The 26,743-nt window shown below is 34.9% G+C and overlaps 1 protein-coding gene and 2 long non-coding RNA genes across 5 annotated transcripts in view; 2 read left to right on the forward strand and 1 right to left on the reverse strand.

Moving 5' to 3' along the window:
- Nucleotides 1-4,859: 4,859 nt before the first annotated feature.
- Nucleotides 4,860-8,747, reverse strand: LOC147565788 (uncharacterized). Its single transcript, XM_086668031.1, has 3 exons — nucleotides 8,497-8,747; nucleotides 5,141-5,972; nucleotides 4,860-5,052 (listed from the first exon to the last, which is right to left on the reverse strand). Exons 2-3 carry the CDS (start codon nucleotides 5,970-5,972, stop codon nucleotides 5,036-5,038), a joined length of 849 nt encoding a protein of 282 aa, XP_086524157.1. The 5' UTR covers nucleotides 8,497-8,747; the 3' UTR covers nucleotides 4,860-5,035.
- A 10,192-nt stretch (nucleotides 8,748-18,939) lies between these two features.
- Nucleotides 18,940-26,743, forward strand: part of LOC147565789 (uncharacterized) — a 43,157-nt gene continuing 35,353 nt past the window's right edge. For 2 of the 3 annotated variants that reach the window (XR_015230284.1, XR_015230286.1), the window contains exons 1-5: nucleotides 18,940-19,115; nucleotides 20,290-20,356; nucleotides 21,424-21,503; nucleotides 22,078-23,192; nucleotides 24,369-24,435. This is a non-coding gene — a long non-coding RNA (uncharacterized LOC147565789). The remainder of the gene's footprint in view (nucleotides 19,116-20,289; nucleotides 20,357-21,423; nucleotides 21,504-22,077; nucleotides 23,193-24,368; nucleotides 24,436-26,743) is intronic. The other variant, XR_015230285.1, reaches the window with a different exon arrangement.
- Nucleotides 24,943-25,752, forward strand: LOC147565790 (uncharacterized). The gene is made up of 2 exons (XR_015230290.1): nucleotides 24,943-25,111; nucleotides 25,498-25,752. It is a non-coding gene; the product is annotated as an uncharacterized LOC147565790 (long non-coding RNA).

A 26,743-nucleotide genomic window follows, 5' to 3' on the forward strand; every position in this document is an offset into this window, starting at 1 on the left:
GTCTTTCAAAATGAACATAGATTCGCATTTTAATGGTGCCGATCCATGCACTCTCCATTTGCAATCTTCCGCAGGACACACAACAGTAACACGCTTTGTATCATTTTTTATGAATTTGAAATCATGTCCTGTGTTAATACTATATTGCTTAAGAGCATATCGAAATGCTTTTGCACCACCAGGAAATAACTGTCCTATTTCTATAAATATCTTATCCCAACCCTCTGATTTCAATTTGATTTGCTTATTTTGATTTAATGATTCTGCCTGGAAATCCATCTGTGATAACAGTTTGAAAGATATTAAATACAAATAAATTTTACATAAAAATTATATTATGTATAGTAAATCATATATACATTCAGGTTAATTATATAGAATTTATTTCAAATCAAACATGAGGTGCATCAATAATGCGAAGTTTTTTATGTTAATGAAACGAATACTGATTTATATTAAAGCATACGTGATGTTGTATTCTATACACGTAATTTATGTACCATAATATAGTATTCATTAAATTCCTGATAAAGTATATATAACTTGTTAGAAAATTAACAAATGATGTTTACAACTTGAAAAACAACATACGACATATGTTTGCATGATTTAATATAATTCATGATAATTTATGATAAAGTACAAGTACTGTTAATTCTGTTATGAGGAACCGTACGGATAAATTGACGACTCATAAATCCAATCCGATTGAAAACCAGATCTGAAGAAAAAGTACGAATCTCATTAAGCTTAATCTACATATGTAAAGATTATTGATTTCATCATTCATAATTAAACTGTATTTGTAAGAATCAGTATTGAAGGATTAGATCATCAAAATAAATATCATTCCTAAAATTTTTAGAGAGAGAAAGACAATTTTGTTCAATTTCATATGAAACAGATTGATTAAAGAAGAAGATTGATTAACTGATTAACACTTAAGGAACTGATTTAGATTAGCTATAATGATGTTTTAATAATTTCTTAGCTTTAATGGAAGATTTTCAGTATATTAAGATGTTAATAGATAATCAATTATCATAAACTAAAAAAAAATCACAGAAACTTATAATTTGATTTATGTTTTACCTGATTAACAATGGTGATTATGATTGCTGCAGCTCAAACGAATATACTGAAAGGAGTCTGATTTAATGGAGGATTTACGTTCGAATCAGATGAAGAGAGTGTAGGGTTTTATACCCTTCTACTAGTGTTTATAGCGGAAATATGACATCTAATGTCTACACTAGTATTCCCAGGATCACATGCAAAACTAGTAATTAATCTAATGGAGATAGTGGATTACCTTAATCGCTTTTCCCTCAAACTAGTTGAATTGATTGAAGAAGACCAAGAGCTTCAAGTGTAGCTCCTCTACTTGGGACACGAGCAATCAATTTGATCTCCCACCTTGTTGTATAGCTAGCACACCAATGGTGGTTGGATAATAAGAAGACCTTCTTCTTGCTTGACTAGATAGATAGTTAATGGGAATTAGCTCACTTTCTCCTCTCTACTTGATGTGGTAGAGTAAGAAAGCTTAGAGAGAAATTCCACACCTTATTCTCTGCCCTAAGAGTGTTTATATAGAACCCTAATAAGAATCCACCTCCTTTTAGGTTTCCCAAAACACCCTTTAGAATAAGATTTAGGGAAATAGTCGAAAATAGCAACTATTGGTATTTTCTCAATTCCCTAAGGAGATGACGTCCAAACCCAGCCAAAATTGGCAGATTTAATGTTCATAACATAAGGAAACGTCCCTCCAAAAATCAGCCCAATCCGAGCCCTAAAAGTGCCCGAATCGGCCTAGGCCCAAAAACCCTGCTTTTGGCCTTTTTGTACTATCTTTGCCTAATTCCTTTTTAGGCCTATGAGATATGTTTATGGGACACTCCCATGATTATATCTCACTCCCACTAGTCATATCCTAGATCAATTTGTCACTCTTATGTGTAACCCGTTGTAGGATCCGATCGAAGTTAGCCGCGAATTACTTCGTAATTCGACGATCGTAGTTGGTCTCTAGCTACAACTCTACGATCCCTAAATCAATCGGACTTGATGATCTTCCACATCAATTGTCCTATCCGACAAATTGTTCGCATTGTCACCTTGGTCGAAGGACATCTCCTTCAACTCCTTCAGACTCCCACTTGGACTTAGAACAAGTGCAATGCCTCGATTCCCGTGTCAATTTAGTATCCCATCTGATACGTCACGTCATTCAGACTTTCTTGATATCCGAGTACAACTGTAAAAGACAAACGATTAACTTTTAATCCGTTTGAGCGCGGCCACGCATTTTCAGTTGCTACTCATCAAGTGGCCTTGAGACACTTTGTACCTAATGTGATTAGGGTGACACAATCCATTCTTGCGCTCCCACTTAACTTCATGTCTATCCTGTCCTTCCCAGTGTCCGCCTTTATAACCTCCTTTTACGGCGCGGCGTTTAACGGAACCAAAGTCGGGCATTCCTTACATAAGATGAGTGGAGCACTCATGTTTTGAGGAATCTCTCCAATTGTCTTTATGAGAAGTATTGACGTTCATCACGAGTGATGTACTTCTCATTTGAGGGTTATCCAGTGTATAAACCTTTTACACACTCACGTAGTCGAATAGAATATACTATTCCTATAGCCCATGAAACTGCGCTATCCCATCGACTCCCGTGCTAGTCTTCGTGAGTCATTGTTGTCCATGCAATGACCTGGACCAGGGATTCGATAATAAATATTCCAAGTTCACTTAATAGGGTTTCATTCATCAGATCACGTATCTGACAAACCTATTCGGAATGTTTTATCATCAATGGACTGTCGTTTAAATACTAAACCAAATTTAGACGACTTGTGAAATAACTCTATTATTTCTGATAACGAGAGTTGTAAATCTGAGCCTCTTCCGTAAAACTCTTTTTACCCACTCAGTTTTACTCGTCGAGGTTTAAAATTATACCTCATGCCTTAGACTGTGTATGAATCTCATACTATGTCTTAGGTGACAGTTCAGTTTGACTACCGTGGTAGTCGGTTTTAAACTTTGCTAATTATCAATTAATTTGAAGACGGTTATCTTCAACCTTGATAATTTCTAATAACTTTTACTAGAGTTAAGGCTTTTAATTCTTTATGTAGTATTTGCAACAGTTCCCGGCTTAAACACTTTTAGCCTACTTTCCTTCCATGTCTGAAAGTTTGCTACGATGACATGTTCAATTTTGTACTACTTCATCCTTTAGCCTTCTAGGATGTACTAAGTAGTGTTTCGGTTTTCCAATCCGAATTCGGATGTTTAAATGCTAATCATGTCCAACATGATTGACTTTATGTTTTCGAACATAAATGTCTCTCTCATGCGTGCTAGCTCATCGGTGTCTTTTCAGACTCCGATTTTTGCAACGCCCTCTGTCATGAGTTTTTGGGTCGAAATTCTTTTAGACTTTCCGAGTCTTAGATTTTCTGTTTCGGATCTCAAGCATCTCAGCGTACTGAGTCTCTCTAATCCTATCATCCTTTTGATCTATGCTTATAGATCTTCAGATGCCCAAAATGGCATTTTATCCTTTTGTGTGTGGTCCTTTATTGAGTCAGTTCGTTACTGTTATACAACACCTTATGTCGTACTCAATCTTTTGTATGTACTCTGCATACGGACCCGGAAGGTTTGTTTACTCCCACTTACCTTCTTGAAATTTCGTGATTCAAGATTTTCTTCATTCCTCAGGAATCAAACTTCTTTGATTGCCTTTTGAATCGAAGATTCTAACTCTTGCGTGCTTTTAATCCGTCGATAGATTTCTTAAGCATGCTTGTGGACATAACTTGATTGGAAGAATCTTTATTCTTCTTGTCTCGTTTCGGGAAACATGAATGTTTCCATCCTTCTCAGTTTTCTATTTTGGAAAACCAATTTAGGTCTTCTGTTGACTTAAATTATCAAGCTTCATGTCTTGACGAGATATGGATTCCACGATGATTTTGGCTTCTAGCCAAAATCTAGAGTCAGTTTCCGTTTCTGCGCAGGTCTTTTATCTCTTCAGAAATAACCTTTATTTTCTGAGTCTTTAAGATTTTATTTTGACCTTTCAGGGCTTTTGAACAACAATTTGGAGTTATCTCAACTACTTTGAGATATTCCTTTAGAGACACTTTCACTCGCTTTGAGAGTTCTCCTGCGAATGACATTCGCTTTTGTGCGGTGGGTTTACAAGATCATATCTTTAACCTTTCCTTTTCCAAGGAGTCGCAGTTTGTTGCTCTTGGTCGAATTTAATCGTCTTGTACAAGTTTCATGATTGTTCTTCATGAAACTCCATGATTTTTCTCATGATCGAATTAAATCGACTTGTACTTTTCTCCCACTTATTCTTGTAATAATTAGTGTTTTTCTCCCAGATTACTAGGTGCGCTAATTATTAGAAGAATACTATCATGAGCAACAAACACTTTGTTCTCTTGATTGCTTGTGGAAAAAGCCCAAATTTCTTCTAAAGAAATTGCGTCAGACTTTAGCTAATTTTGTAATGCCTTTACAAGCTTAGACGGACTTTGGTAGTTTTGTGAGAAGCTATGTCTAGACTAATGGATTTTGGAGGATAGAGTTTGATTCGTGTTCTTCATCTTAATCCTTTTGGACACTCCAAATATGGATAGGTTAGAAGTACGTTTGAAGATCAATTTCTGTTTCTGACTCAAGACTTTCTTTCTTGTCAGTTTGATTCATGTTTTGGTTATAGTGGACCTGTTGTCCTCATCCCTTTCCGATGAACCTATCTTATAGGTTTTTGACCAAGTTTAGAATCTTTTGGTATAGTTTGTTAAATCTAGCACTTATTAACATCCCAATTTAGAAATAAAGTTCTTTATTGATTCTCCGTAATACTTAGTACAGAGATGATGTTAAAAAACTAGAAAAACTATTAATCTAGAATAGTGCCTAAAGTAGACTTCGATCCCTTTCAGCATCCTTAGCAGTCGAGGCTTCTGCTCCCTCTTGGATCTTGTCTTCTTTAGCCAAATACTCAGTTCCCAGCTGCGCCTGTACATTCACAATGATAGGGCAATTTTAGGTATCATATACCTAGGTTTGGGAATTTTACAGTATTTGATAAGTTAACTGTTTATACCTGAATTGGAAGCCACTGTTCCATTCCTTTTGTCCTCCAAGAACTTAGGGCAGTTTCTTTTCCAGTGGCCTTTGCCATCACAGTAGAAACATTTGGTGTCAGGAGGAGGACCTTTGTCTTTAGGTTTGGCAACTCGTTTGCCTTTTCCTTTTGACGCGGTTTTCTTCTTCTGTTTTCCACCTTTCTTGAACCCTTTGTCCTTTTGTACCATAAGAACGTCCTTCTTAGTCTCCACTATAGCGACGTCCTTTTCGGCTGTTAGAAGCATAGAATGAAGTTCCTCCAACGTTTTATCCCATCCATTCATGTTGTAGTTCATCTTAAACTGATTAAAACCACTATGGAGGGAGTGAAGGATAGTGTCGGTAGCCGTCTGTTGGCTATAAGGGAAACCTAGTTTAGCCAGCTTGCCCATGAGCCTGATCATTTGACGAACATGAGGCCCAACTGGTTTTCCCTTTTCAAGGCGCATGTCCATAATTGCTTTAGAGGTTTCAAACCTCTCCAATCTCGACTGTTTCTGGAACATTTCCCGAAGTTGTCGCATCATGGAGTAAGCATCCATGTCTATGAACTGCTCTTGCAGAGTCGGTTCCATGGTTGCTAGCATTAAGCAAGTTACAGGCTCTGCCTTTTTCCGCACACTCCTTTCTTCATCTATCTCTTCTTTAGTCGAATTATCATCCAATACAGGAATTGGAGTTTCTAGTACATGTTGCTTTCCTTCCATCCTGAGAACTATTCCCAGGTTCCTCTCCCAGTCAAGGAAGTTGTGCTCATTTAGCTTCTCCTTGTCGAGAAGTGAGCGGAAGTTGAAAATATCTTTTGTCATCTACATAAAAGAAATGGCAAAGTTTTAAACTCGTTATCATTTTGAAAAACTTAGTTTTCCCACATTATTCAATAAAAATCGTCCCCGATTGAATAAGTGATTCCAAGACCCCAGTTCTTCGGAGTAAAGCGGACGAAGGCCCTACCCTTTGACTCCGTCGTTCCGGGTGAGTGAACTACTTCACTGATCATACCTTATGACTCTTGGTTGATAGATTTCATTAATGAATGACTAATCTATCCTTTTGCCTCGAGTATCCAAGACTCTCTTGCTGATCTCGTTGAGTAGAACCATTTAGACGTGTAGGCCTCTTCTATAGACCTACCCGCATTGTCCCAAGGTAGAGGAGGTACTCTGCGAAGGCCGACCCACCTTCCTCGAACAAGGGCGCAACGAGTGTCTTAATCTGGATAGGCGATTACTCAAGATTACTTTTGGGGACTTTTACGCTAGTCTGGCGTTTGTTATAGTGAACTATTTAGCCTAACTAACATCCACGACATAAAGCGTAAATAAGTAAGTAAATGCGCGCGAGAAAGTAAATCAAGCAGACATGGATCCTAGTATGGCCCCTAACCTAGAAGATCTAATCTCCTTTGGTTTTCTTCTTGTTTCGCCTTTTGGTTCGTCTAGATCTCCATCCTTGAACCTCCATTGATTTCTCCCACTCGCCTTTGGATTCCATCCTTGAGTTTTCTTCAATGGACTCATTGACCCTAAACTCTAATTACAAGACTCTAACGATTCGCAGATCGTATAAACTTGAAATTAAAATTAATTACAAAGCATGCACCCATCCGTGCTTAAAACAAGAATAAAGATATAAATCTATGGCCATACTAGTTTCCCGCATTCACATCACATGCAATCATATAATATATCAAGGCTAAGAATTATATATGCATGATTATCTTGGGAGATACTTTTGTTGACATCACATGTCACATTACGGACCTTAAGTCTAAATTCGAAGAATTCAACTAGTGGTGCGTTCCGGTTTTATCTTTTATGATTTCTAAAATCATCTTTAAGAAAAACTCCGTTTCGGGTTTTGAAAGCCCGGGTCAATTTCGGAAAAACATTGGTTCGATTCTTAATGATTTCATAAATCAATTTAAAGAGAAATCCGTTTTGGCCTTCTGGATGGCCCGGATTGATTTTGGAATTATTTGGTTGGAATCGGAAGAAATTTTGGCAAAAACTCCCACTCGAATGATGGTTCCTTTTTATGGTCCGAAAAGCCTCGAAAAAGCCCGGGACAAGTCCTAGACAAGTCCCGGCCCAAGCCCAGAAAAGGGCTCGGACAAGGTCCGGACATAGCACGGCCCATAGGCCGGCATGTCCTGGCCGAAGCCTATCAAGGCCTGGTCTCGTCCTGGCCGGAGCCAGGACGCTAGTCCATGTACCAGACGCGTCCTAGACGTGTCTGATGCTGGACCGGACCAGCACTAGGTGTCTCGGACTAGTCCGAGACACCCAGAACCTCCCAGACGCGTCTCCAAGACGCGTCTGGTCGAGTGCTCTGGACGCGTCCTAGACGCGTCCAGGAAGCTCCCTCCGCAGCTGCTGGTCGCGTCTCCAAGACGCGTCCCAACAGCTGCTCTGGACGCGTCTTCAAGACGCGTCCAGAAGCTTCTGTCGCAGCTGCTGGTCGCGTCCTAGACGCGTCTCAGCAGCTGCTCTGGATGCGTCCAGAGGACGCATCCAGGAGCTCCCGGTCCGGCCAGGAAGCTTCCTGGCCGGACACTAGGGTTTTTCAAAACCCTAGTTTCCAAAAATTTTTTTCTTTTGCAACTCTAAGTTGCTATTTTCCAAATTTAAAACTTTTCTTAAAATTTTGAAATCTTTTAGAACACTTCTAAAATTTTTACAAAACTTGTAGAAACTTTTAAAATTTCCAAATTTTGTTTTGAGAGTTTCCCAAAACTCAAAACACTTCTTTTTAGAACACTTCTAAAATTCCAAAAATTTTTGTTTTTCAAAAGTTTCCAAAACTTGAAAACAACTCTTAATCAAACCAATTTTGGATCAAAGTCTAGGTTTTTGAAAACTTTTTCAAAGAACAATTTTGAAATCTATTTGAAAAATTCTTGAATCCCATTCAAAATCAATCAATTTCTTATGTTTAAAACTCTTTTAAACATAACTATCAACTTAATCAAGCATGGATTAGTCCGAAATTCAATCTAATTGAGTTTTAAAACACTTTTAATCATCAATTTGATTCTTAATTTGAAATTCATTGAATCCCATTCAATATTATCAAATTGTGAGTTTAAATAGTTTTAAAACACTTTTAAAATATTTTTATAAACTCAATTTATCAAACTATCAATTATATCTAATATGAACTAGTTCGATTCTTAGCAAAAACTAGTTAATAGCAAGAGGCTCTGACGCCACTGTAGGGTTTTATACCCTTCTACTAGTGTTTATAGCGGAAATATGACATCTAATGTCTACACTAGTATTCCCAGGATCACATGCAAAACTAGTAATTAATCTAATGGAGATAGTGGATTACCTTAATCGCTTTTCCCTCAAACTAGTTGAATTGATTGAAGAAGACCAAGAGCTTCAAGTGTAGCTCCTCTACTTGGGACACGAGCAATCAATTTGATCTCCCACCTTGTTGTATAGCTAGCACACCAATGGTGGTTGGATAATAAGAAGACCTTCTTCTTGCTTGACTAGATAGATAGTTAATGGGAATTAGCTCACTTTCTCCTCTCTACTTGATGTGGTAGAGTAAGAAAGCTTAGAGAGAAATTCCACACCTTATTCTCTGCCCTAAGAGTGTTTATATAGAACCCTAATAAGAATCCACCTCCTTTTAGGTTTCCCAAAACACCCTTTAGAATAAGATTTAGGGAAATAGTCGAAAATAGCAACTATTGGTATTTTCTCAATTCCCTAAGGAGATGACGTCCAAACCCAGCCAAAATTGGCAGATTTAATGTTCATAACATAAGGAAACGTCCCTCCAAAAATCAGCCCAATCCGAGCCCTAAAAGTGCCCGAATCGGCCTAGGCCCAAAAACCCTGCTTTTGGCCTTTTTGTACTATCTTTGCCTAATTCCTTTTTAGGCCTATGAGATATGTTTATGGGACACTCCCATGATTATATCTCACTCCCACTAGTCATATCCTAGATCAATTTGTCACTCTTATGTGTAACCCGTTGTAGGATCCGATCGAAGTTAGCCGCGAATTACTTCGTAATTCGACGATCGTAGTTGGTCTCTAGCTACAACTCTACGATCCCTAAATCAATCGGACTTGATGATCTTCCACATCAATTGTCCTATCCGACAAATTGTTCGCATTGTCACCTTGGTCGAAGGACATCTCCTTCAACTCCTTCAGAGAGAGAGATAAATGAGTAGAGAAAATAAGATTTCGGTTACAAAACTTACTGATAATGAGAAGATTACGGTTGCTTAATATAAAAACGTGATTGGAGAGAAAAAGGGAGATATAAAGGGAAAATATATTTGGTGATTTTGAGCTTATAGCTGTTTTAATATTTAAGAAAGGTTAGTCTAGGTATTAATATTGTATAGTTATTATAGGGATTTGTGTTTTCTCTCTAGATTGAACCAAAAGGACTAGATATCTATTTGTAATAATATTTTGGTTTTTATACCCTTTATGGGATTAGAGAGGACTAAAAGTCTTAATAGGGCCTATTTTTTGGGCCATATACCAAAAAATTCAAGATTATATCTGAAATTTCCTCCTAAAAAAAGTTTACACGTGAGATGCTATGCCAGGTGACATCGCCACGTCAGCACGCCGGGTTTCGCCCAGAACTGGCACCGGGCATAGCATCATTTCTGTTAAAAAAACACACATACAAGTACATTAAGAAAAACCCACGTACAATCAAACAGAAAGTTTTCCAAAATTTTCTTGAAACAAACTTTTAAAAAAGATTTCAAATTTTTAATTGAAGAGAGATCTTCATAAAATGAGTAAGAACAAAAAGGTAGACTTTTTAAATAGAATTAGATGCCTTTAGAAATTATAAAAGAAAAAAAATCATCCAAAGAAGAAAAACTTGAGAAAATCATATGTGTGATTAAAAAAAAAAGAACATACCTTGAAACTAATATCAAATGCGATGAAATTTAGACCAAATAGTCCAACCAACCAACTATTAAATGAATTTCCGTTCCAATCAATCAAAGTGGTAGAAGACCCTTTCCCTTCGAAGATTACATTTGTTCGATTTGCGTACAAATGGAATTTCGCTCTACATGCAAAACTCAATGTAATTAAGTTCAAAACATTTTTGGGCGAATTGTAAACACAAAATTATGAACTTAAAAACACTTCCATGAACATAATATCAACATGCTTAAATTTATTGATGGAAAATAAAATCATACCTATAAGTTCCTGAGTTGATCATAACTAACGTCATGTTGGGATTCATTGGGTGTATATGGTCGATAGCTTGTTGAATAGAATTAAACATCCCGCATCCACCTAAATCAACGGTGATTTTCGTCTTCGGATTATAACGCAGTGGAATTTTCGAAATCCACGTAGAATTATCACATGATTGTGCATTGGATCTCGTTGAGAATAGTTGAAGTTGAGAGGATAAAATAAAAATGAATAGTAGAGAAATGGTTTGTGAATTTGCCATGGTAGTAATTAACTTGATGAAAATGAAAACCAAGTTTTTGAAATGTGTTTTCTCTTTTCTCTCAACTTTGTAGAACCTGCGTTGTTTTTCTTTTGATGAAATATAGAACCTGCGTTGTTGTGTTTTTTATCCTTTGATAGACATTGGCTTCTAAAGAAAGGGTGTATTTAGAACTCTCCATTATGAGTATGAGAAAAGTAGAGATTAACCAAAATATGGGATTGTTTCAACAAAAAATCAAAATATGGGAAGGGAAGTTGACGCGCCACTTCCACTTTCCCACTCACACTATTTTTCCAAGCACAGGGTAAAGGGAGGAAAATGGCTATTTAAGTCAATATAAAATACATAATAGCTAAAAAAAAACAACAACATTTTTAAATAACCAAAGTTGTCAACTTTATTATTGGTAATTGTTATTTAGGTTTAAAATAATATCAGTAATTGTCATTAAGGTCATTTTAGATTTTTTTTCATTCTAAATATACTCATCCATATGTTAAACTAATTTAGGGGTTTTTCATCCTTTTTCCACCCATCTTCTTCTTCTCCTTTGCTCAGTCGCCTCCTGTCTCTTTCTTCATCACTGGCTTCGTCAAGAGCAGAAATCAAAGCCATGATCTCTTCCAATGTTCCTTCATCAAAACATTCTTCTCTTTGTCGGAGTTATAAAAAATCAAGGTTTCGGAAACGGTGTTTATGGATTTTAAAGTAACAAAAACTCGGTTCTATATATTCGGTCGTGTATAACCATGCTTCATTGTTTGAAAACATGAACAAACGAAATTCTTTTTTGTATTCATCGTCCGAAAAAAAACACCTATAGAACCAACAATAGCCTCATCTTCTCCAGTAGCTATTCCGACAAATCATACAATTTCTCCGACAAATAATGGCGACGAAGAAGTTTCCTTCAAATTCATTACCTTCAACAGTTGAGTATGTGAAATACATAGCTTGTAGTAATACATATGAACAATTTAATATTAGTAATTTGTAGTAATACATGGCTTGTAGAAGAAAATGGACAGTTGCGTATGTGAAATGTGGAGAAATTGAACATGCCCAGAAATTGTTTGATGAATTGTCTCATAAGGATCCTCTTTCTTGGACTGCTTACTATGTGCATACGGACGATTTGGTTAAATGGTTAAATTGAATCAACCAACTTAACACTCGATAAATATACTCTTCCATGGTAGTTAATGTCGAAACATCCACAATGATTGTAAACCGCTTTTGTGGTCCACTCGAAGAAGTGAGAGTGCTAGCATTGGCAAAATGACTCATTAGTGTTACAACCACAAGAGCCATTACAACCGAAATTAGCAAGACTGAACTAATCTTGTCTACTGCCATGACTAGATTATGTGTAAAGGATATGGAGGTTCTATATGTTAAAGCATTATGTATGTCAATGTCATCAACAAGAATTTTGAAGGTTTGATCTTAAGGTCGACCATACAATTTCTTCATGAGTTTTATATGATGAAATCAATTCCAAACTGAAAATTTCGTAGACACACTCTTAGTTTATATTCTCAATTTGCTAATCGTGTTTGCAAGATATGCAACTTAATATTATATTCTGCACAGCTTGCAAATATGCAATCTATATTTTGCAAAACACAGTTTGCAGTTTACATTATGCAAACACATGTTTGCAGAACTGACTGTTGCAAACACATGTTTGCAAATACTTGTTTGCAGAACAAATTGTTGCAAACACATGTTTGCAGAAAAAACGCAAGGAAAAAAATGATATTTTATTCTGTTTTTTTTTTTTGGAAAAAAAATATTGAAAGTGGATCTCATTGGAAAGCTAAAGAAAAATCATTTCTAAATACATAATTATTATAGAAATCTGACATCCCAAACAAAAGTTATATCGAATTAAAGTTTAAAGAAAAATAAAATAATTTAGTTACAAAAAATGACAAAAAAGGGTATTTTAGTATTTGTATACTTTTTTACCTAAGTAATAATTTTCAAATGTTTCATGCTTTTTTTTACTTATTTTTAATATTATTTTGACCTATATAGAAAATTGCCCTAGTGTAAATAGGATAGGTCCTAAAAACAAAGATGCAATTCGGCAAGGCCGAAATTGGGTATAAATATGGGGCTCCTTATACACTAGTAGAAAATGTTTATTGATCTCTCTCATCATGACAAATTTTGTCACAAAGCTTCATAAAAACGAACCATAAGTCAATACTTTCGTTTTAATTCTATATAAATGTCCGGATGGTACATGCATCCCGTTACAACTTTAAATTTGAGTAGAATAAGCTAAATACATTACTATTAAATAGCCTTTACAGATAAATCGAAAATACACTTATTAATATTATATTACAAATTTAAGGTATCTTAAAATCTTAATTATATGAAAAAAAATCGAAACTATAAGAATACAATGTAGCATTATAACATACTAATAACTATCTGATTTATTTGTTATATCAAATAAAATAGTATTCAAAGAAATAAGAAAGTACATTAATATACCTTTCAAAAAAAAAGTACATTAATATATGACTAATAAAAAACAAATAAATATAATTAGAACTCGAGGTAAAAAAATTAGAGTAAATGAAAAAAAAGGGAAAAATAAATCAATGAGAAATAGAAGAAAACGAGTGGGAGAAAAAAATTGAGAGATTGAAGACAAAAAAGGAAAGACTTCTATTGGAATTATGCTAAAAAAAGGTACAGTCTAGAGTTTGAAAAAAAATCGTAACTTACTTAATTTCTTCTCTTTCTTTTTGTTGCAATAACTTACTTAACTAGGTGTTCAACAAAAAAAAAATACTTAACTAGGCTTCGCAAATTGACATCTATATAATAAAACAGAAGGGAAAACGATGACTGGGACAAACATCCTTTTTCAATAAAGGTAATTGTCTAGAAGCCCTTCTCAAGATTTAAAATATAGTCCTTCGTAGAAATAAAGTTACCTATTTAAAATACAATAATCCATTCCTTCTTAAAAATAAAATAACTAATTTACGAAAAAAGAAACAAAATAAATTTCAAGGGTTAAAAGAAGAAATTAAAATCTCTTTCTATCAATAAAATAATAACTAATTTAAGAGAAAAGAAACAAAAGATAATACAAAAAAATAATAACTAATAAAAATCTCTCTCAATAAAATATAGGGTCCGTGGGTATATAGACCAAAATAATATTCAAAAAAGGTTTATGATCCAATCTTCCCAAAACATAGATATTTAGTCCTTTCACATTATGGACATAATAACCCATTCTTTATGAGATAACTACCGTCCATGTCCCTCCTACAAAAATCACGGGATTTTTAATTTTCCAGGGTGAATTTGGAATGTTTCTAATGTGGTCGTGATTTAGGGGATTTAAAGCAGCTAACGTATAAATCCGAAATTGATTTTTCTCTATCTTTTAACCGTTTTGGAAAGCAAATCTATTTCCAAATCAATTCAAAAAAAAAATTGTAACCAAATCAACTTTCTCTTTCTTTACAGATTTGGAAACCAAATCAATTTTCTCTCTCTTACTATGTAAATTTTTTTCGATTCAAATCAATTTTCTCTCACTTAACTTTTAGATTTGGAAATAGTATATTTTCTAGGATCAATTTAGCGTGATTTGGGGGTTAATATACAAAACATATATATCATTTTCTCTCACTTAACTTTCAGATTTGGAAATAGTATATTTTTCTGGAAACATTAAAGCAACATATGTTTTCGTTTTTACTCATACATAAATACACATAGAATACAAATTATGAAACAAATACGTAAATTATTTATTATTTATGACGAGGAAACCATCATTTGTCAAGTATACAACATAATTTATCAAATGTATGTAGGTCTTGTTCAATAAATTATACATAATTTCTTTTACATTACACATCCTTTACATTCTGTTACAAAAAAAAGTACAAAATCTTCTTTGGTTAAAAAATGGTGCCCATCCATGTACTTTCCACTAGTTTCGTTGACTCACTTTGATTTGATGATTCTCTTTGAAATTTCATCTGGTATATCAAATCTACACACATAAATACACATACATTAAAGAAAAAAAAAATCATATATTGTATTATAAACTAGATGTACAGTTTCGTAAATTATATAAGGCCCTGTTTGGTTTGAAAATAGCGAAAAAGTTAAGTTTTCTTCCATTCTCTTTTATTATTCATATTTATTTAAATCTCGACCATGATTAGCTAAGACTCTCCATCTAGGATTTTACGATGAAACCCATTTTTGATCTTTTAGAGATATATTTATTTAGGTGTTTGGTAGGAGATAGAGAGAGAATAATGGGAGAGGGAGAGGGACAAAGAGAGATCGTGAGAATGCGAGAGAGAGAGAGAGAGAGAGAGAGAGAGAGAGAGAGAGACAGACAATGGGAGAGAGCAACGTGAGATTCGAAGAGAGAAAGACGAGGAGATGAAGATTACGAGACAAAAGACAAAAACTTAAATTTTTGGATCCAAAATGAATACGTCTCATTCGTCAAATCTTATTGATCAAGGTCTTTATGTTCATGAGTTTTTCGCGGCCTTTCCAAAACGCGTTGCAATTAATATACACTGCTCAAATTAAACATGATTTCCAAAACACGTTACAATAAATATATATAACAAAACAGAAGGGAAAACGATGACTGGGACAAACATCCTTTTTTAATAAAGGATATTGTCTAGAAGTCCTTCTCAAAATTTAAAATGTAGTCCTTCGTAGAAATAAAGTTACCTATTTAAAAAACAATAATCGTTTCCTTCTTAGAAATAAAATAACTAATTTAAGAAATAAAGAAACAAAATAAATTTCAAGAGTTAAAAAAAGAAATTGAAGTTTCTCTCTCTCTCCCTCTCAATAGAATAATAACTAATTAATACGGATAAAATCATCAAACTCTAAGCTTAACAACTGAATTGAAAGACCAACAAATAAATTAATACGGATATATCACAACTTTTCAAACACAGTTAAAAAGGGGCAACTATTATAGTCTATAGGAAGCCGTATCTTTGCTCTCTGAAACGCAAATTTATAAATTTTAATTTCTTTTTTTTCCTTTTCTTTCCTTTATATGGGTTAGGAGTATTTTTTTTAAAGGTTATTTTGTTTCTAAGAAAGACCATATAATAAATTTAGAGAAGGTTTCTAGACATATCTCGTGCCCTAGGGCACGAACAATTGTATCAATCAAATTTGACAACTTTCAGTATTTTTTTTAAAGATTTTTTTTTCTTAGATTAGTTATTTTATGAGAGAGATTTCTTTTTTAATCCTTGCAATATCTTTTGTTTCATTTTTTCTCAAATTATTTATTTTATTTCTAAGAATGATTTTTTAAATAGGTAATTATAATTCTACGAAGGACTATATTTTATATTTTAAGAAGGGTTTCTAGACAATATCCCTTATTAAATAAGGATGTTTGTCCCAGTCATCGTTTTCCCTTCTGTTTGCGTGATTTGGGGGTTAATATACAAAACATATATATCATTTTCTCTCACTTAACTTTCAGATTTGGAAATAGTATATTTTTCTGGAAACATTAAAGCAACATATGTTTTCGTTTTTACTCATACATAAATACACATAGAATACAAATTATGAAACAAATACGTAAATTATTTATTATTTATGACGAGGAAACCATCATTTGTCAACTATACAACATAATTTATCAAATGTATGTAGGTCTTGTTCAATAAATTACACATAATTTCTTTTACATTACACATCCTTTACATTCTGTTACAAAAGAAAGTACAAAATCTTCTTTGGTTCAAAAATGGTGCCCATCCATGTACTCTCCACTAGTTTCGTTGACTCACTTTGATTTGATGATTCTCTTTGAAATTTCATCTGGTATATCAAATCTACACACATAAATACACATACATTAAAGAAAAAAAAAAATCATATATTGTATTATAAACTACATGTACAGTTTCGTAAATTATATATAACTAGGTATATCCCGTGCCTCCGGCACGGGAGCTTCCGCTAAGTACTTTATAGATAATAAAGTCGTCGATCACCAATTATCAAAATGAATGACCTTTTATCTGCAAAAATAGACCTTTCATTATCACAAATATTTCATCTCCACTTAACAGGAACAAATGAAACCATATGTTTGAGAATGTAAATCTCTAAAAGCAAACTATAGAAAAAAAAATTAAAATTTATTGAAAACTTATAATTGGTTGCAACCGTTATACATTTTGCAAAAAATAATTTGTAATCAAGTCCTTACCAAACCAACTATTTTAACTTCTTCGGATTTCTTTCTTTAACATTTTTTTGACATTGACAATGACATTCACATTTTTAATAAGACGTAGATGATACGACTTCACTTTTTTTCAATTTGATCTCCTGTTGTCTAAAAGATTTTTGGCAATGACACGGTTTGCATCTTTTCGAACATAAAGCAAATAAGAAATTTGAGTACTTTGGTAAGTACGAATGGATTAATTGAGGAATTTTTTCGAAGAATTAGAGCTCACACAACAAATTTTTTATGAAATGCATAACAAAATCAACGACACTATAATCAATTTAGGTTAAACTAACTTCGACAGAAATATCAAGGGATCAAGTAAACTTGGAACCAAAGAGAATTTACTTGAACATATACATGACCTTTGTGATGGATGAAACAGTAATAACAAAGAGAATTTCCATACCGTGTCAGCAAAAGTAATTGAATTGGATTTTGCTAGAATCACCATGGATCTCCGAAAATTGAATCGACTGGATCAACCTGAAAATCAAGCAAAAATAAAAACAATTAGAACGGATTTAATTAAGAAATTAAACAAAAGTTAAGAAAACCCAAACTTGCTTACCAAAGCCCCAATCTTTTGTTGTTGAGAACCAATCACAAACCCTAGATTAAATGAAAAAGAAGAGATACTCAAACTGTCTTTGATTTTTTACAACCAAAAAGCAATACAAAAAGAAAAAGATGAATAAAACAATTAGAGAACTAAGTCTTGAAATTTTTTAGAAAGAGACAAAGGAGTAGAAACATAAAGAGAATATCAGAAATTACCAACAATGAACAATTTGTATCCCAAAGAGAATTAACTTGAACATACGGATGATTTGTGATGGATGAAACTGTAATAACAAAGAGAATTTCCATACAATACCAGCAAAAGTAATTGAATTCGGTTTTGCTAGAATCACCATGGAATCTCAGAAAATTGAAATAATTGGGTCAACCTGAAAATCAAGCAAAAATGAAAAATTATAACACATTCAATTAAGCAATTAAAAAAAGTCAAGAAAACCCGGACTTTCTTATCAAATCTCAATCTTTTGTCGATGAGAACCAACCACAAACCCTAGATTTAGTGAAAAAGAATAGATAACCAAAATTTTTTTGATCCTTTATAACAAAAAGACTATACAAAAAAGAAAAAGATGAATAAAACAATTAGTGAAATAAGTCATGAAAATTTATCAAAAGAGAGAAAGGAGTAGAAACGGCAAGAGAATAACAGAAATTAGCAACAATGAAAAATATGTATCCACGAAATGAAACTGGTTGGAACCAAGGAGAATTAACTTGAACATAGGGATGACCTTTGTGATGGATGAAACAATAATAACAAAGAAAATTTCCATACAGTACCATCAAAAGTAATTGAATTAGGTTTTGCTAGAATCACCATGAAAAAATTGGACCAACCTGAAAGTCAAGCAAAAAATGAAAAATTAGAACACATTCAATTAAAAAATTAAAGAAAACCCAAACTTTCTTATCAAAACCGCAATCTTTTGTTGATGAGAACCAATCACAAATCCTAGATTAAGTGAATAAGAAGAGATACCCGAAAAGTTTTTTATTCTTTATAATCAAAAAGCAATAAAAAAAACATGAATAAAGTTTTAGAAAGAGAGAAAGGATTAAAAACGGCAATAGATTTTAATGGAAGAAATAAAAAGTTGCAGACATAAAAAAACAATGAACATAAATGTTATGTGAGAGTGGGTTATAAAGAGAGGGTATTAATTCTTTAATTGGTGTGAAATTAAGTTGGGGGTTTTCTTTTAATCATAAATGTTGGTTTAACGTTTTAGTGAAGGGGGAAAGATCCAAAGGTCAATATTAGTGCTGAATCTAGATGTGAACATGTAACATCCCGTGTTTATAAGGTTAGTTGAGGGACTATTTGACAAATAGGTCAAGTGAAAATAGGGGCCAAATCAGCAAAGAGGACAATTTAGGGGTTATATTTGCCATCCAGCCAAATTCAGGGATCTAACTGTAAATTTCGTGGAATTGGATAAGAGAAGAAAAATCAGACCTTTTATCCCTCTTTTGCTCGACAGAAATTGAGGGTTAGGGTTTGGGTGAAAGAAAATTCGATTTCTATGGAGATTTCAAGTTGATTTCAAGGGGAAATCTGATTTTTTGTTGAATTCAAGCTTCAATGAGTTGATTTGAGCTTAGTTCGTTAATTTTGGTAAGTAAAACTCTATTTCTCTCTCTAGATCGAATTTCTTTTGGATCGGGTTAATGAAATCTTGTTTCTACTTCGAATTGTTATTAGTTTGGGATGAAAACATGAACAAGTAGAGTAAGAGTAATAAAATCAATTTGGTAATTGTAGTTTTGATGATTTAATGTCAAAATTCTTAATTCTAGGGTTTAAGGTTTATGAAATTTGGGGATTTCTATGATTCATATAGTTCTAGGGTTTATATGGTTGGGAATAAAGTAATTTTGGTATATAAGTAAACTTTAGCGAAATTATTTGATATAATTTATCGATCGATTGCCGATTCGGGGACTGAATTTAGTCTACTCTCCGAGCCTTTCTGGGCTTTATATGTTACTTGGACGGACTTTCCCGAAACACGAGAGTCGTATCTTAGGATCTTAGCTTTCCATAATGGTATAGTACAAGTCGTTCCGATATCGGACGAGAGAGTTACGACTGTTTTACTAAACAACGCGCTATTCAGCAAACCTGAAAGCTGCCTACTGTTTTACTATTTTAGATGGTCATAGAGATATCGGATGTTATTTGAGTCTTCTCCATTATTGTAGCTTATCTCGATACGATTCCATAAAGGTATAGTACGAATAATTCGGAGTTCGGATGAGAGAGATATGAGCGTTTTAACATACAGCGCACGATCAGGGAAACTGATGCACTTCTGCGTATGTTTTGTATTTTTCAGAGAGGTTCTAATTTGAATTAGGACAAACCACCTTATAGTAAAACATTATAAAGGATATAAGCTTTCCAGCGACTTAAGAATGGATTGAAACCGATCAACGATAAGAGCGTTGTGATTGTTATAGTGCATAATGCGCTGTTAGGGATATCTATGGTGTTGTTGTGTATGTGTGGTAACTTTCGAGGATGTCTATCTCTCGGGTTTTAGGGTACATATTTAATAACCAAATGCTAAGGATATGAGTACCTTTAAAATTGTGTATGATTGACCCTAAATGGACATGGCTATGAAGTTAGAAGATCGATAAAGATTTGGTTATACTTGAAGTCTTCTTGAGTTCGCGAATTTACTTTTATGTTTTGTTTCTTTACGTTATTGCTTTGTTGTGCGAAGGTTCTTAGTATAAGAACCTAATGTTTCTGTTCGATTTTTGGTCATTCTTCCTTGTCTCAGAGTATGCGAATGAGGAGGAATTAGGTCGTCTGGTAGGCGGGAGGTCTTTGATGATGCAAGGACTGAGGTAGGGGTTCTGAATCCTTTATCCAACATGGTTTTATAGATAATGAATATGCTAGATTCTATAGTTATATATGCGCCATTATAACTAGAGTTTAGGTAGCATGAAACTCGATTTATGTGAGGAACTGAAATATGCTTGAAATGTTTTGATGCGATATGAGAAATGTTTTCGAACTGATTTTACGATGATTGTGAACTACTGGGGATTTTCTTGTATGTACCCGACTGCGGATTATGTTAACCTACTGGCACGTAGCCATTGAGGGTAGGATGACATGTCGACACGGTTGTGATCCGTGTGAGACCGGTGAGGTGGGCGACACTAGTCATGAGAGTTGTGGGAGTAGAGTGCTTCACTTGCTGGCCATTGGTGCTTGTGCCTCCAGCTCGAGGCTCAGGGCCGTACACCCTGACCGCTCGCCTGGGAGGTGACATTCATTGGGATCCCTCTGCTTTGTGGCGATATGACTCTTGGTTGTTCCTCTTCCGTGTTTGATAAGATAATGAATCGAATATGAATATTGGTTTTGATAAATGAATGAAACTGATTTTAAAAGATCGCATTAGATGCATGACAGGGTACCGAAGAGAATGAGGTTCAGGTCCTTCTATGGTAATTGGAGGACGGCTCTCTTATTCGAACTCGGTGATCAGAAAAACGTATTTAGATACTTAAGGTATATATGTATCATGATGTAAACTCTTCAATGATTGCGGAGTCCCTTAGTGGGAGAGAGGCTTACCGGCTAGGGGTAAGTTTCTTTCTCGAGGAGACGTAGTGCATTAGCTAGTGCCATAAATGGGCTGGTACTATCTAACGCACTCTAGGTTCTCTTGAGGAACTCTCCTCTTATTGGGAGCGCACCATGGGTGCCTAGCTAATCACTGCTATTGCTTGCTAGATTAAGGAAAATGGTTTTGTATATAGCATATATAGTAACTTGATTGATAACTCGTTTTGTCATGATGTTTAGAAATTATAAAGTGAACTTTTACAAACGTGATGGGTTTTGGATTGGTCTTCTACCAGAATAACTCGTGTCGGTGAGTATTTTGACCCCCTACCAGTTGTTAGTGTGCAGGTGCTTTGTCGTAGCCTCGAGGCGGAGTTGTATTCCAGCCGGTGATCTTGTTTGACGAGGCTAGAGGTGTTGCGTCGTTTTCTTTGATTTTCGTTTATTGGCTTTCCATTATTTTAAAGTTATGTAGTTATTGCAGGACTGAACTCGAATATGTATATATATAACACTTAGAGTTGTTTATAAGTTGTATCGATGTGTAAGAGGCCTTTATATTTTGTTATGTGGTTCGGGTTTCGACCCGAAGCTGAGTTGAGTTTGTTTAGCTTCCGCTTTAGTTTATTTTTCTTGTATATGCAAATGTATGGTTTGCATGACAGGTTTTACAGGTACGACCGGTTCGATTTACAGAGGAGACTCTGCCGGATTTTTTTGTCTCGTCTGTTGCTGGGGCGTGATCGTGTCTATTTTCGGACACGGGGCGTCACAGTTGGTATCAGAGCATTTAGTTCTGGTGTCCGATAAGTCGTGTATAGTGTAGAGCATTGGCTGCTCTAGACTTTAGGGAAAGATAAAATTTGCCAAGATTAGGTGTCTAAAAGCTTCAAGATTAAAAATTACCAAGAATAAAAGATGTTATATATGTATTTGTTTCTTTTGATTTTCGTTTCTTGATTTGTGTTTTTTTTTTCGCGAAAGGAAGACTCGGAGCATGATTTAAGATGGTTACGTATTTCCTAATTGATGTACAAGATGTTATAAGAGGATAACCAAGGGTTAAGAGGTTTTGATGATAAATTTTGGGTAGGTCGACATATTGATGATGTCGAAGTATTGAAGACTGAACAGTACGAGGAGGTTAAGTGTGATTGGTATTTGACTGTACACAAGTTTACAACGATCGACGACAACGAACTATTCAGAAATTTTACAAGATACATGTATATATCGGTTCATGTGGGAAGGATGCATATGTATGGTTAATTTGTTTGATATGCATGGACTAGTGGTAAAATTTATGAGCCTAAGTCACTCGAGCAGGTGATTCTCATATGAAGGCATTGCCAGGAGTAGCTACCCTAGGCGAACCGGAAATGTGAGAAATGCCATCGAGTAACGAAGAAGCTACTGATTGAACCACTGGAGATGTATTATGACCACAATGGAGTGACCATAACTTCAGGAAGGACACATAAGGGTTGTAGAGAGGTTCGAAGGTTCAGATGCGTGAAGGATGTAAGGATGGTGAAAGATACCATGTCATCGGAATAAGTTCATAAGTTGTTGTGAGAAGAGAAGCTCGTAGAGAATCAATCTATGGTGTCAGAAGTTCACCATTATAGTATGAAATGATAAAGAAGAGTTGTCATATGATCTGGTTAAGAAGTCGTTAAAGAAAAACGATTTAATTCGAGGGATACTTTGGGACAATTTGTGAGCTGATCTAAATTTCGGGGACGAAATTTCTTTAAGGGGGGAGGATTGTAACAACCCGTGTTTATAAGGTTAGTTGAGGGACTATTTGACAATTTGGGTCAAGTGAAAAGAGGGGCCAAAACAGCAAAGAGGACAATTTAGGGGTTATTTTTGCAATCCAGCCAAATTCAGGGACCTAACTGTAAATTTTGTGGAATTGGATAAGAGAAGAAAAATCAGACCTTTTATCCCTCTTTTGCTCGACAGAAATTGAGGGTTAGGGTTTGGGTGAAAGAAAATTCGATTTCTATGGAGATTTCAAGTTGATTTCAAGGGGAAATCTGATTTTTTTGTTGAATTCAAGCTTCAATGAGTTGATTTGAGCTTAGTTCGTTAATTTTGGTAAGTAAAACTCTCGTTCTCTCTCTAGATCGAATTTCTTTTGAATCGGGTTAATGAAATCTTGTTTTTACTTCGAATTGTTATTAGTTTGGGATGAAAACATGAACAAGTAGAGTAAGAGTAATAAAATCAATTTGGTAATTGTAGTTTTGATGATTTAATGTCAAAATTCTTAATTCTAGGATTTAAGGTTTATGAAATTTGGGGATTTGTATGATTCATATAGTTCTAGGGTTTATATGGTTGGGAATAAAGTAATTTTGGTATATAAGTAAACTTTAGAGAAATTATTTGATATAATTTATCGATCGATCGATTGCCGATTCGGGGACTGAATTCAGTCTACTGTCCGAGCCTTTCTGGGCTTTATATGTTACTTGGACGGACTTTCCGAAAGACCAGAGTCGTATCTTAGGATCTTAGCTTTCCATAATGGTATGGTACAAGTCGTTCCGATATCGGACGAGAGAGTTACGACTGTTTTACTAAACAACGCGCTATTCAGCAAACCTGAAAGCTGCCTACTGTTTTACTATTTTAGATGGTCATCGAGATATCGGATGTTATTTGATTCTTCTCCATTATTGTAGCTTGTCTCGATACGATTCCATAAAGGTATAGTAGAATAATTCGGAGTTCGGATGAGAGAGATATGAGCGTTTTAACATGCAGCGCACGATCAGGGAAACTGATGCACTGCTGCGTATGTTTTGTATTTTTCAGAGAGGTTCTAATTTGAATTAGGATAAACCACCTTATAGTGAAACATTATAAAGGATATAAGCTTTCCAGCGACTTACGAATGGATTGAAATCGATCAACGATAAGAGAGTTGTGATTGTTATAGTGCGTAATGCGCTGTTAGGGATATCTATGGTGTTGTTGTGTATGTTTGGTAACTTTCGAGGATGTCTCTCTCTCGGGTTTTGGGGTACATATTTAATAACCAAATGCTAAGGATATGAGTACCTTTAAAATGATGTATGATTGACCCTAAATGGACATGGCTATGAAGTTAGAAGATCGATCAAGATTTGGTTATACTTGAAGTCTTTTAGAGTTCGCGAATTTACTTTTATGTATTGTTTCTTTTCGTTATTGCTTTGTTGTGCGAAGGTTCTTATTATAAGAACCTAATGTTTCTGTTCGATTTTTGGTCAATCTTCCTTGTCTCAGAGTATGCGAATGAGGAGGAATTAGGTCGTCTGGTAGGCGGGAGGTCTTTGATGATGCAAGGACTGAGGTAGGGTTTCTGAATCCTTTATCCAACATGGTTTTATAGATAATGAATATGCTAGATTCTATAGTTATATATGCGCCATTATAACTAGAGTTTAGGTAGCATGAAACTCGATTTATGTGAGGAACTGAAATATGCTTGAAATGTTTTGATGCGATATGAGAAATGTTTTCGAACTGATTTTACGATGATTGTGAACTACTGGGGATTTTCTTGTATGTACCCGACTGCGGATTATGTTAACCTACTGGCACGTAGCCCTTGAGGGTAGGATGACATGTGGACACGGTTGTGATCCGTGTGAGACCGGTGAGGTGGGCGACACTAGTCATGAGAGCTGTGGGAGTAGAGTGCTTCACTTGCTGGCCATTGGTGCTTGTGCCTCCAGCTCGAGGCTCAGGGCCGTACACCCTGACCGCTCGCCTGGGAGGTGACATTAATCGAGATCCCTCTGCTTTGTGGCGATATGACTCTTGGTTGTTCCACTTCCGTGTTTGAGAAGGTAATGAATCGAATATGAATATTGGTTTTGATAAATGAATGAAACTGATTTTAAAAGATCGCATTAGATGCATGACAGGGTACCGAAGAGAATGAGGTTCAGGTCCTTCCTTGGTAATTGGGGGACGACTCTCTTATTCAAACTCGGTGATCAGAAAAACGTATTTAGATACTTAAGGTATATATGTATCATGAGGTAAACTCTTCAATGATTGCTGAGTCCCTTAGTAGGAGAAAGGCTTACCGGCTAGGGGTAAGTTTCTTTCTCGAGGAGACGTAGTGCATTAGCTAGTGCCATAAATGGGCTGGTACTATCTAACGCACTCTAGGTTCTCCTGAGGAACTCTCCTCTTATTGGGAGCGCACCATGGGTGCCCAGCTAATAACTGCTATTGCTTGCTAGATTAAGGAAAATGGTTTTGTATATATATAGTAACTTGTTTGATAACTCGTTTTGTCATGATGTTTAGAAATTATAAAGTGAACTTTTACAAATGTGATGGGTTTTGTATTGGTCTTCTGCCAGAATAACTCGTGTCGGTGAGTATTCTGACCCCCTACCAGTTGTTAGTGTGCAGGTGCTTTGTCGTAGCCTCGAGGGTTTGACGAGGCTAGAGGTGTTGCGTCGTTTTCTTTGGTTTTCGTTTATTGGCTTTCCATTATTTTAAAGTTATGTAGTTATTGCAGGACTGAACTCGAATATGTATATATATAACACTTAGAGTTGTTTATAAGTTGTATCGATGTGTAAGAGGCTTTTATATTTTTGTTATGTGGTTCGGGTTTCGACCTGAAACTGAGTTGAGTTTGTTTAGCTTCCGCTTTAGTTTATTTTTCTTGTATATGCGAATGTATGGTTTGCATGACAGGTTTTACAGTTACGCCCGGTTCGATTTACAGAGGAGACTCTGCTGGATTTTTTTGTCTGGTCTGCTGTCGAGGCGTGGTCGTGTCTATTTTCGGACACGGGGCGTCACAGAACCCATCTATTATATAAAAAATTAGAGTTATGCACGTATTATGTGCTTTGTTAATCTTAAATAAATAGACGGTCAAAATTTATCATGGGATAACGGACGGCTAAATTTATCTTTGGTTTGTTTTTAGTTTTATCTTTGGTTTGTCCTAGTCATCACTCTTCATTCTATTTTATATAATAGATGTTTTTCAAATTTTAATAAAATTTGAAGGTTTTGAGTAGTTTGGTAAACCTATCAAGGCTACTGTTTTGGGTGAAAATTACACGTAATGGTAAACAAATAATACATAATTTATGTGCACTTATACGTAAATTATATACATAATGGTAAGAACATGAAGATATAAATGTTGGTGACCACTTATCTGTAGGCTAACACTCGTTAATGATAAGTATCGTTTTGACAGATGAACAATTAGGAGAGAGATAAGGAGCACAGACTAACCGTTGTGTTGGTATGATCTTCTTCGGACGGAGAGCCTTCTGCAGCAGCACCATTTGATCCATTTCCACATACCAATGAGACAGACAATTAGAGAGAATAAAACAAAGTTTCACTTATGAGTTATGACCATTGAGATTATTAAATTGGCCCAATTACGGCATTCTGGCCTTCTTGATCATTATTTTTGTCAAATTGTCATTACCTCAAAATATTTTGGATGTTCCTTAAAAAAAAAATATTTTGGATGTAATATTCAAATCTTTCCTTTCTTTTATTATTTGGTATCTTAAAGATTTATGTATCTAAACTACAATAAAAGGTGAAAGAATAATAAACAAAATCTTTGGCATCTTAATTATTACCTTCTTTCTTTTTATAATCTTCTT

The sequence above is a fragment of the Eschscholzia californica genome, unplaced genomic scaffold (assembly GCF_041429995.1).
Source record: "Eschscholzia californica isolate CP2 unplaced genomic scaffold, dmEscCali1.0.p SCAF_1, whole genome shotgun sequence".
NCBI lineage: Eukaryota > Viridiplantae > Streptophyta > Magnoliopsida > Ranunculales > Papaveraceae > Eschscholzia > Eschscholzia californica.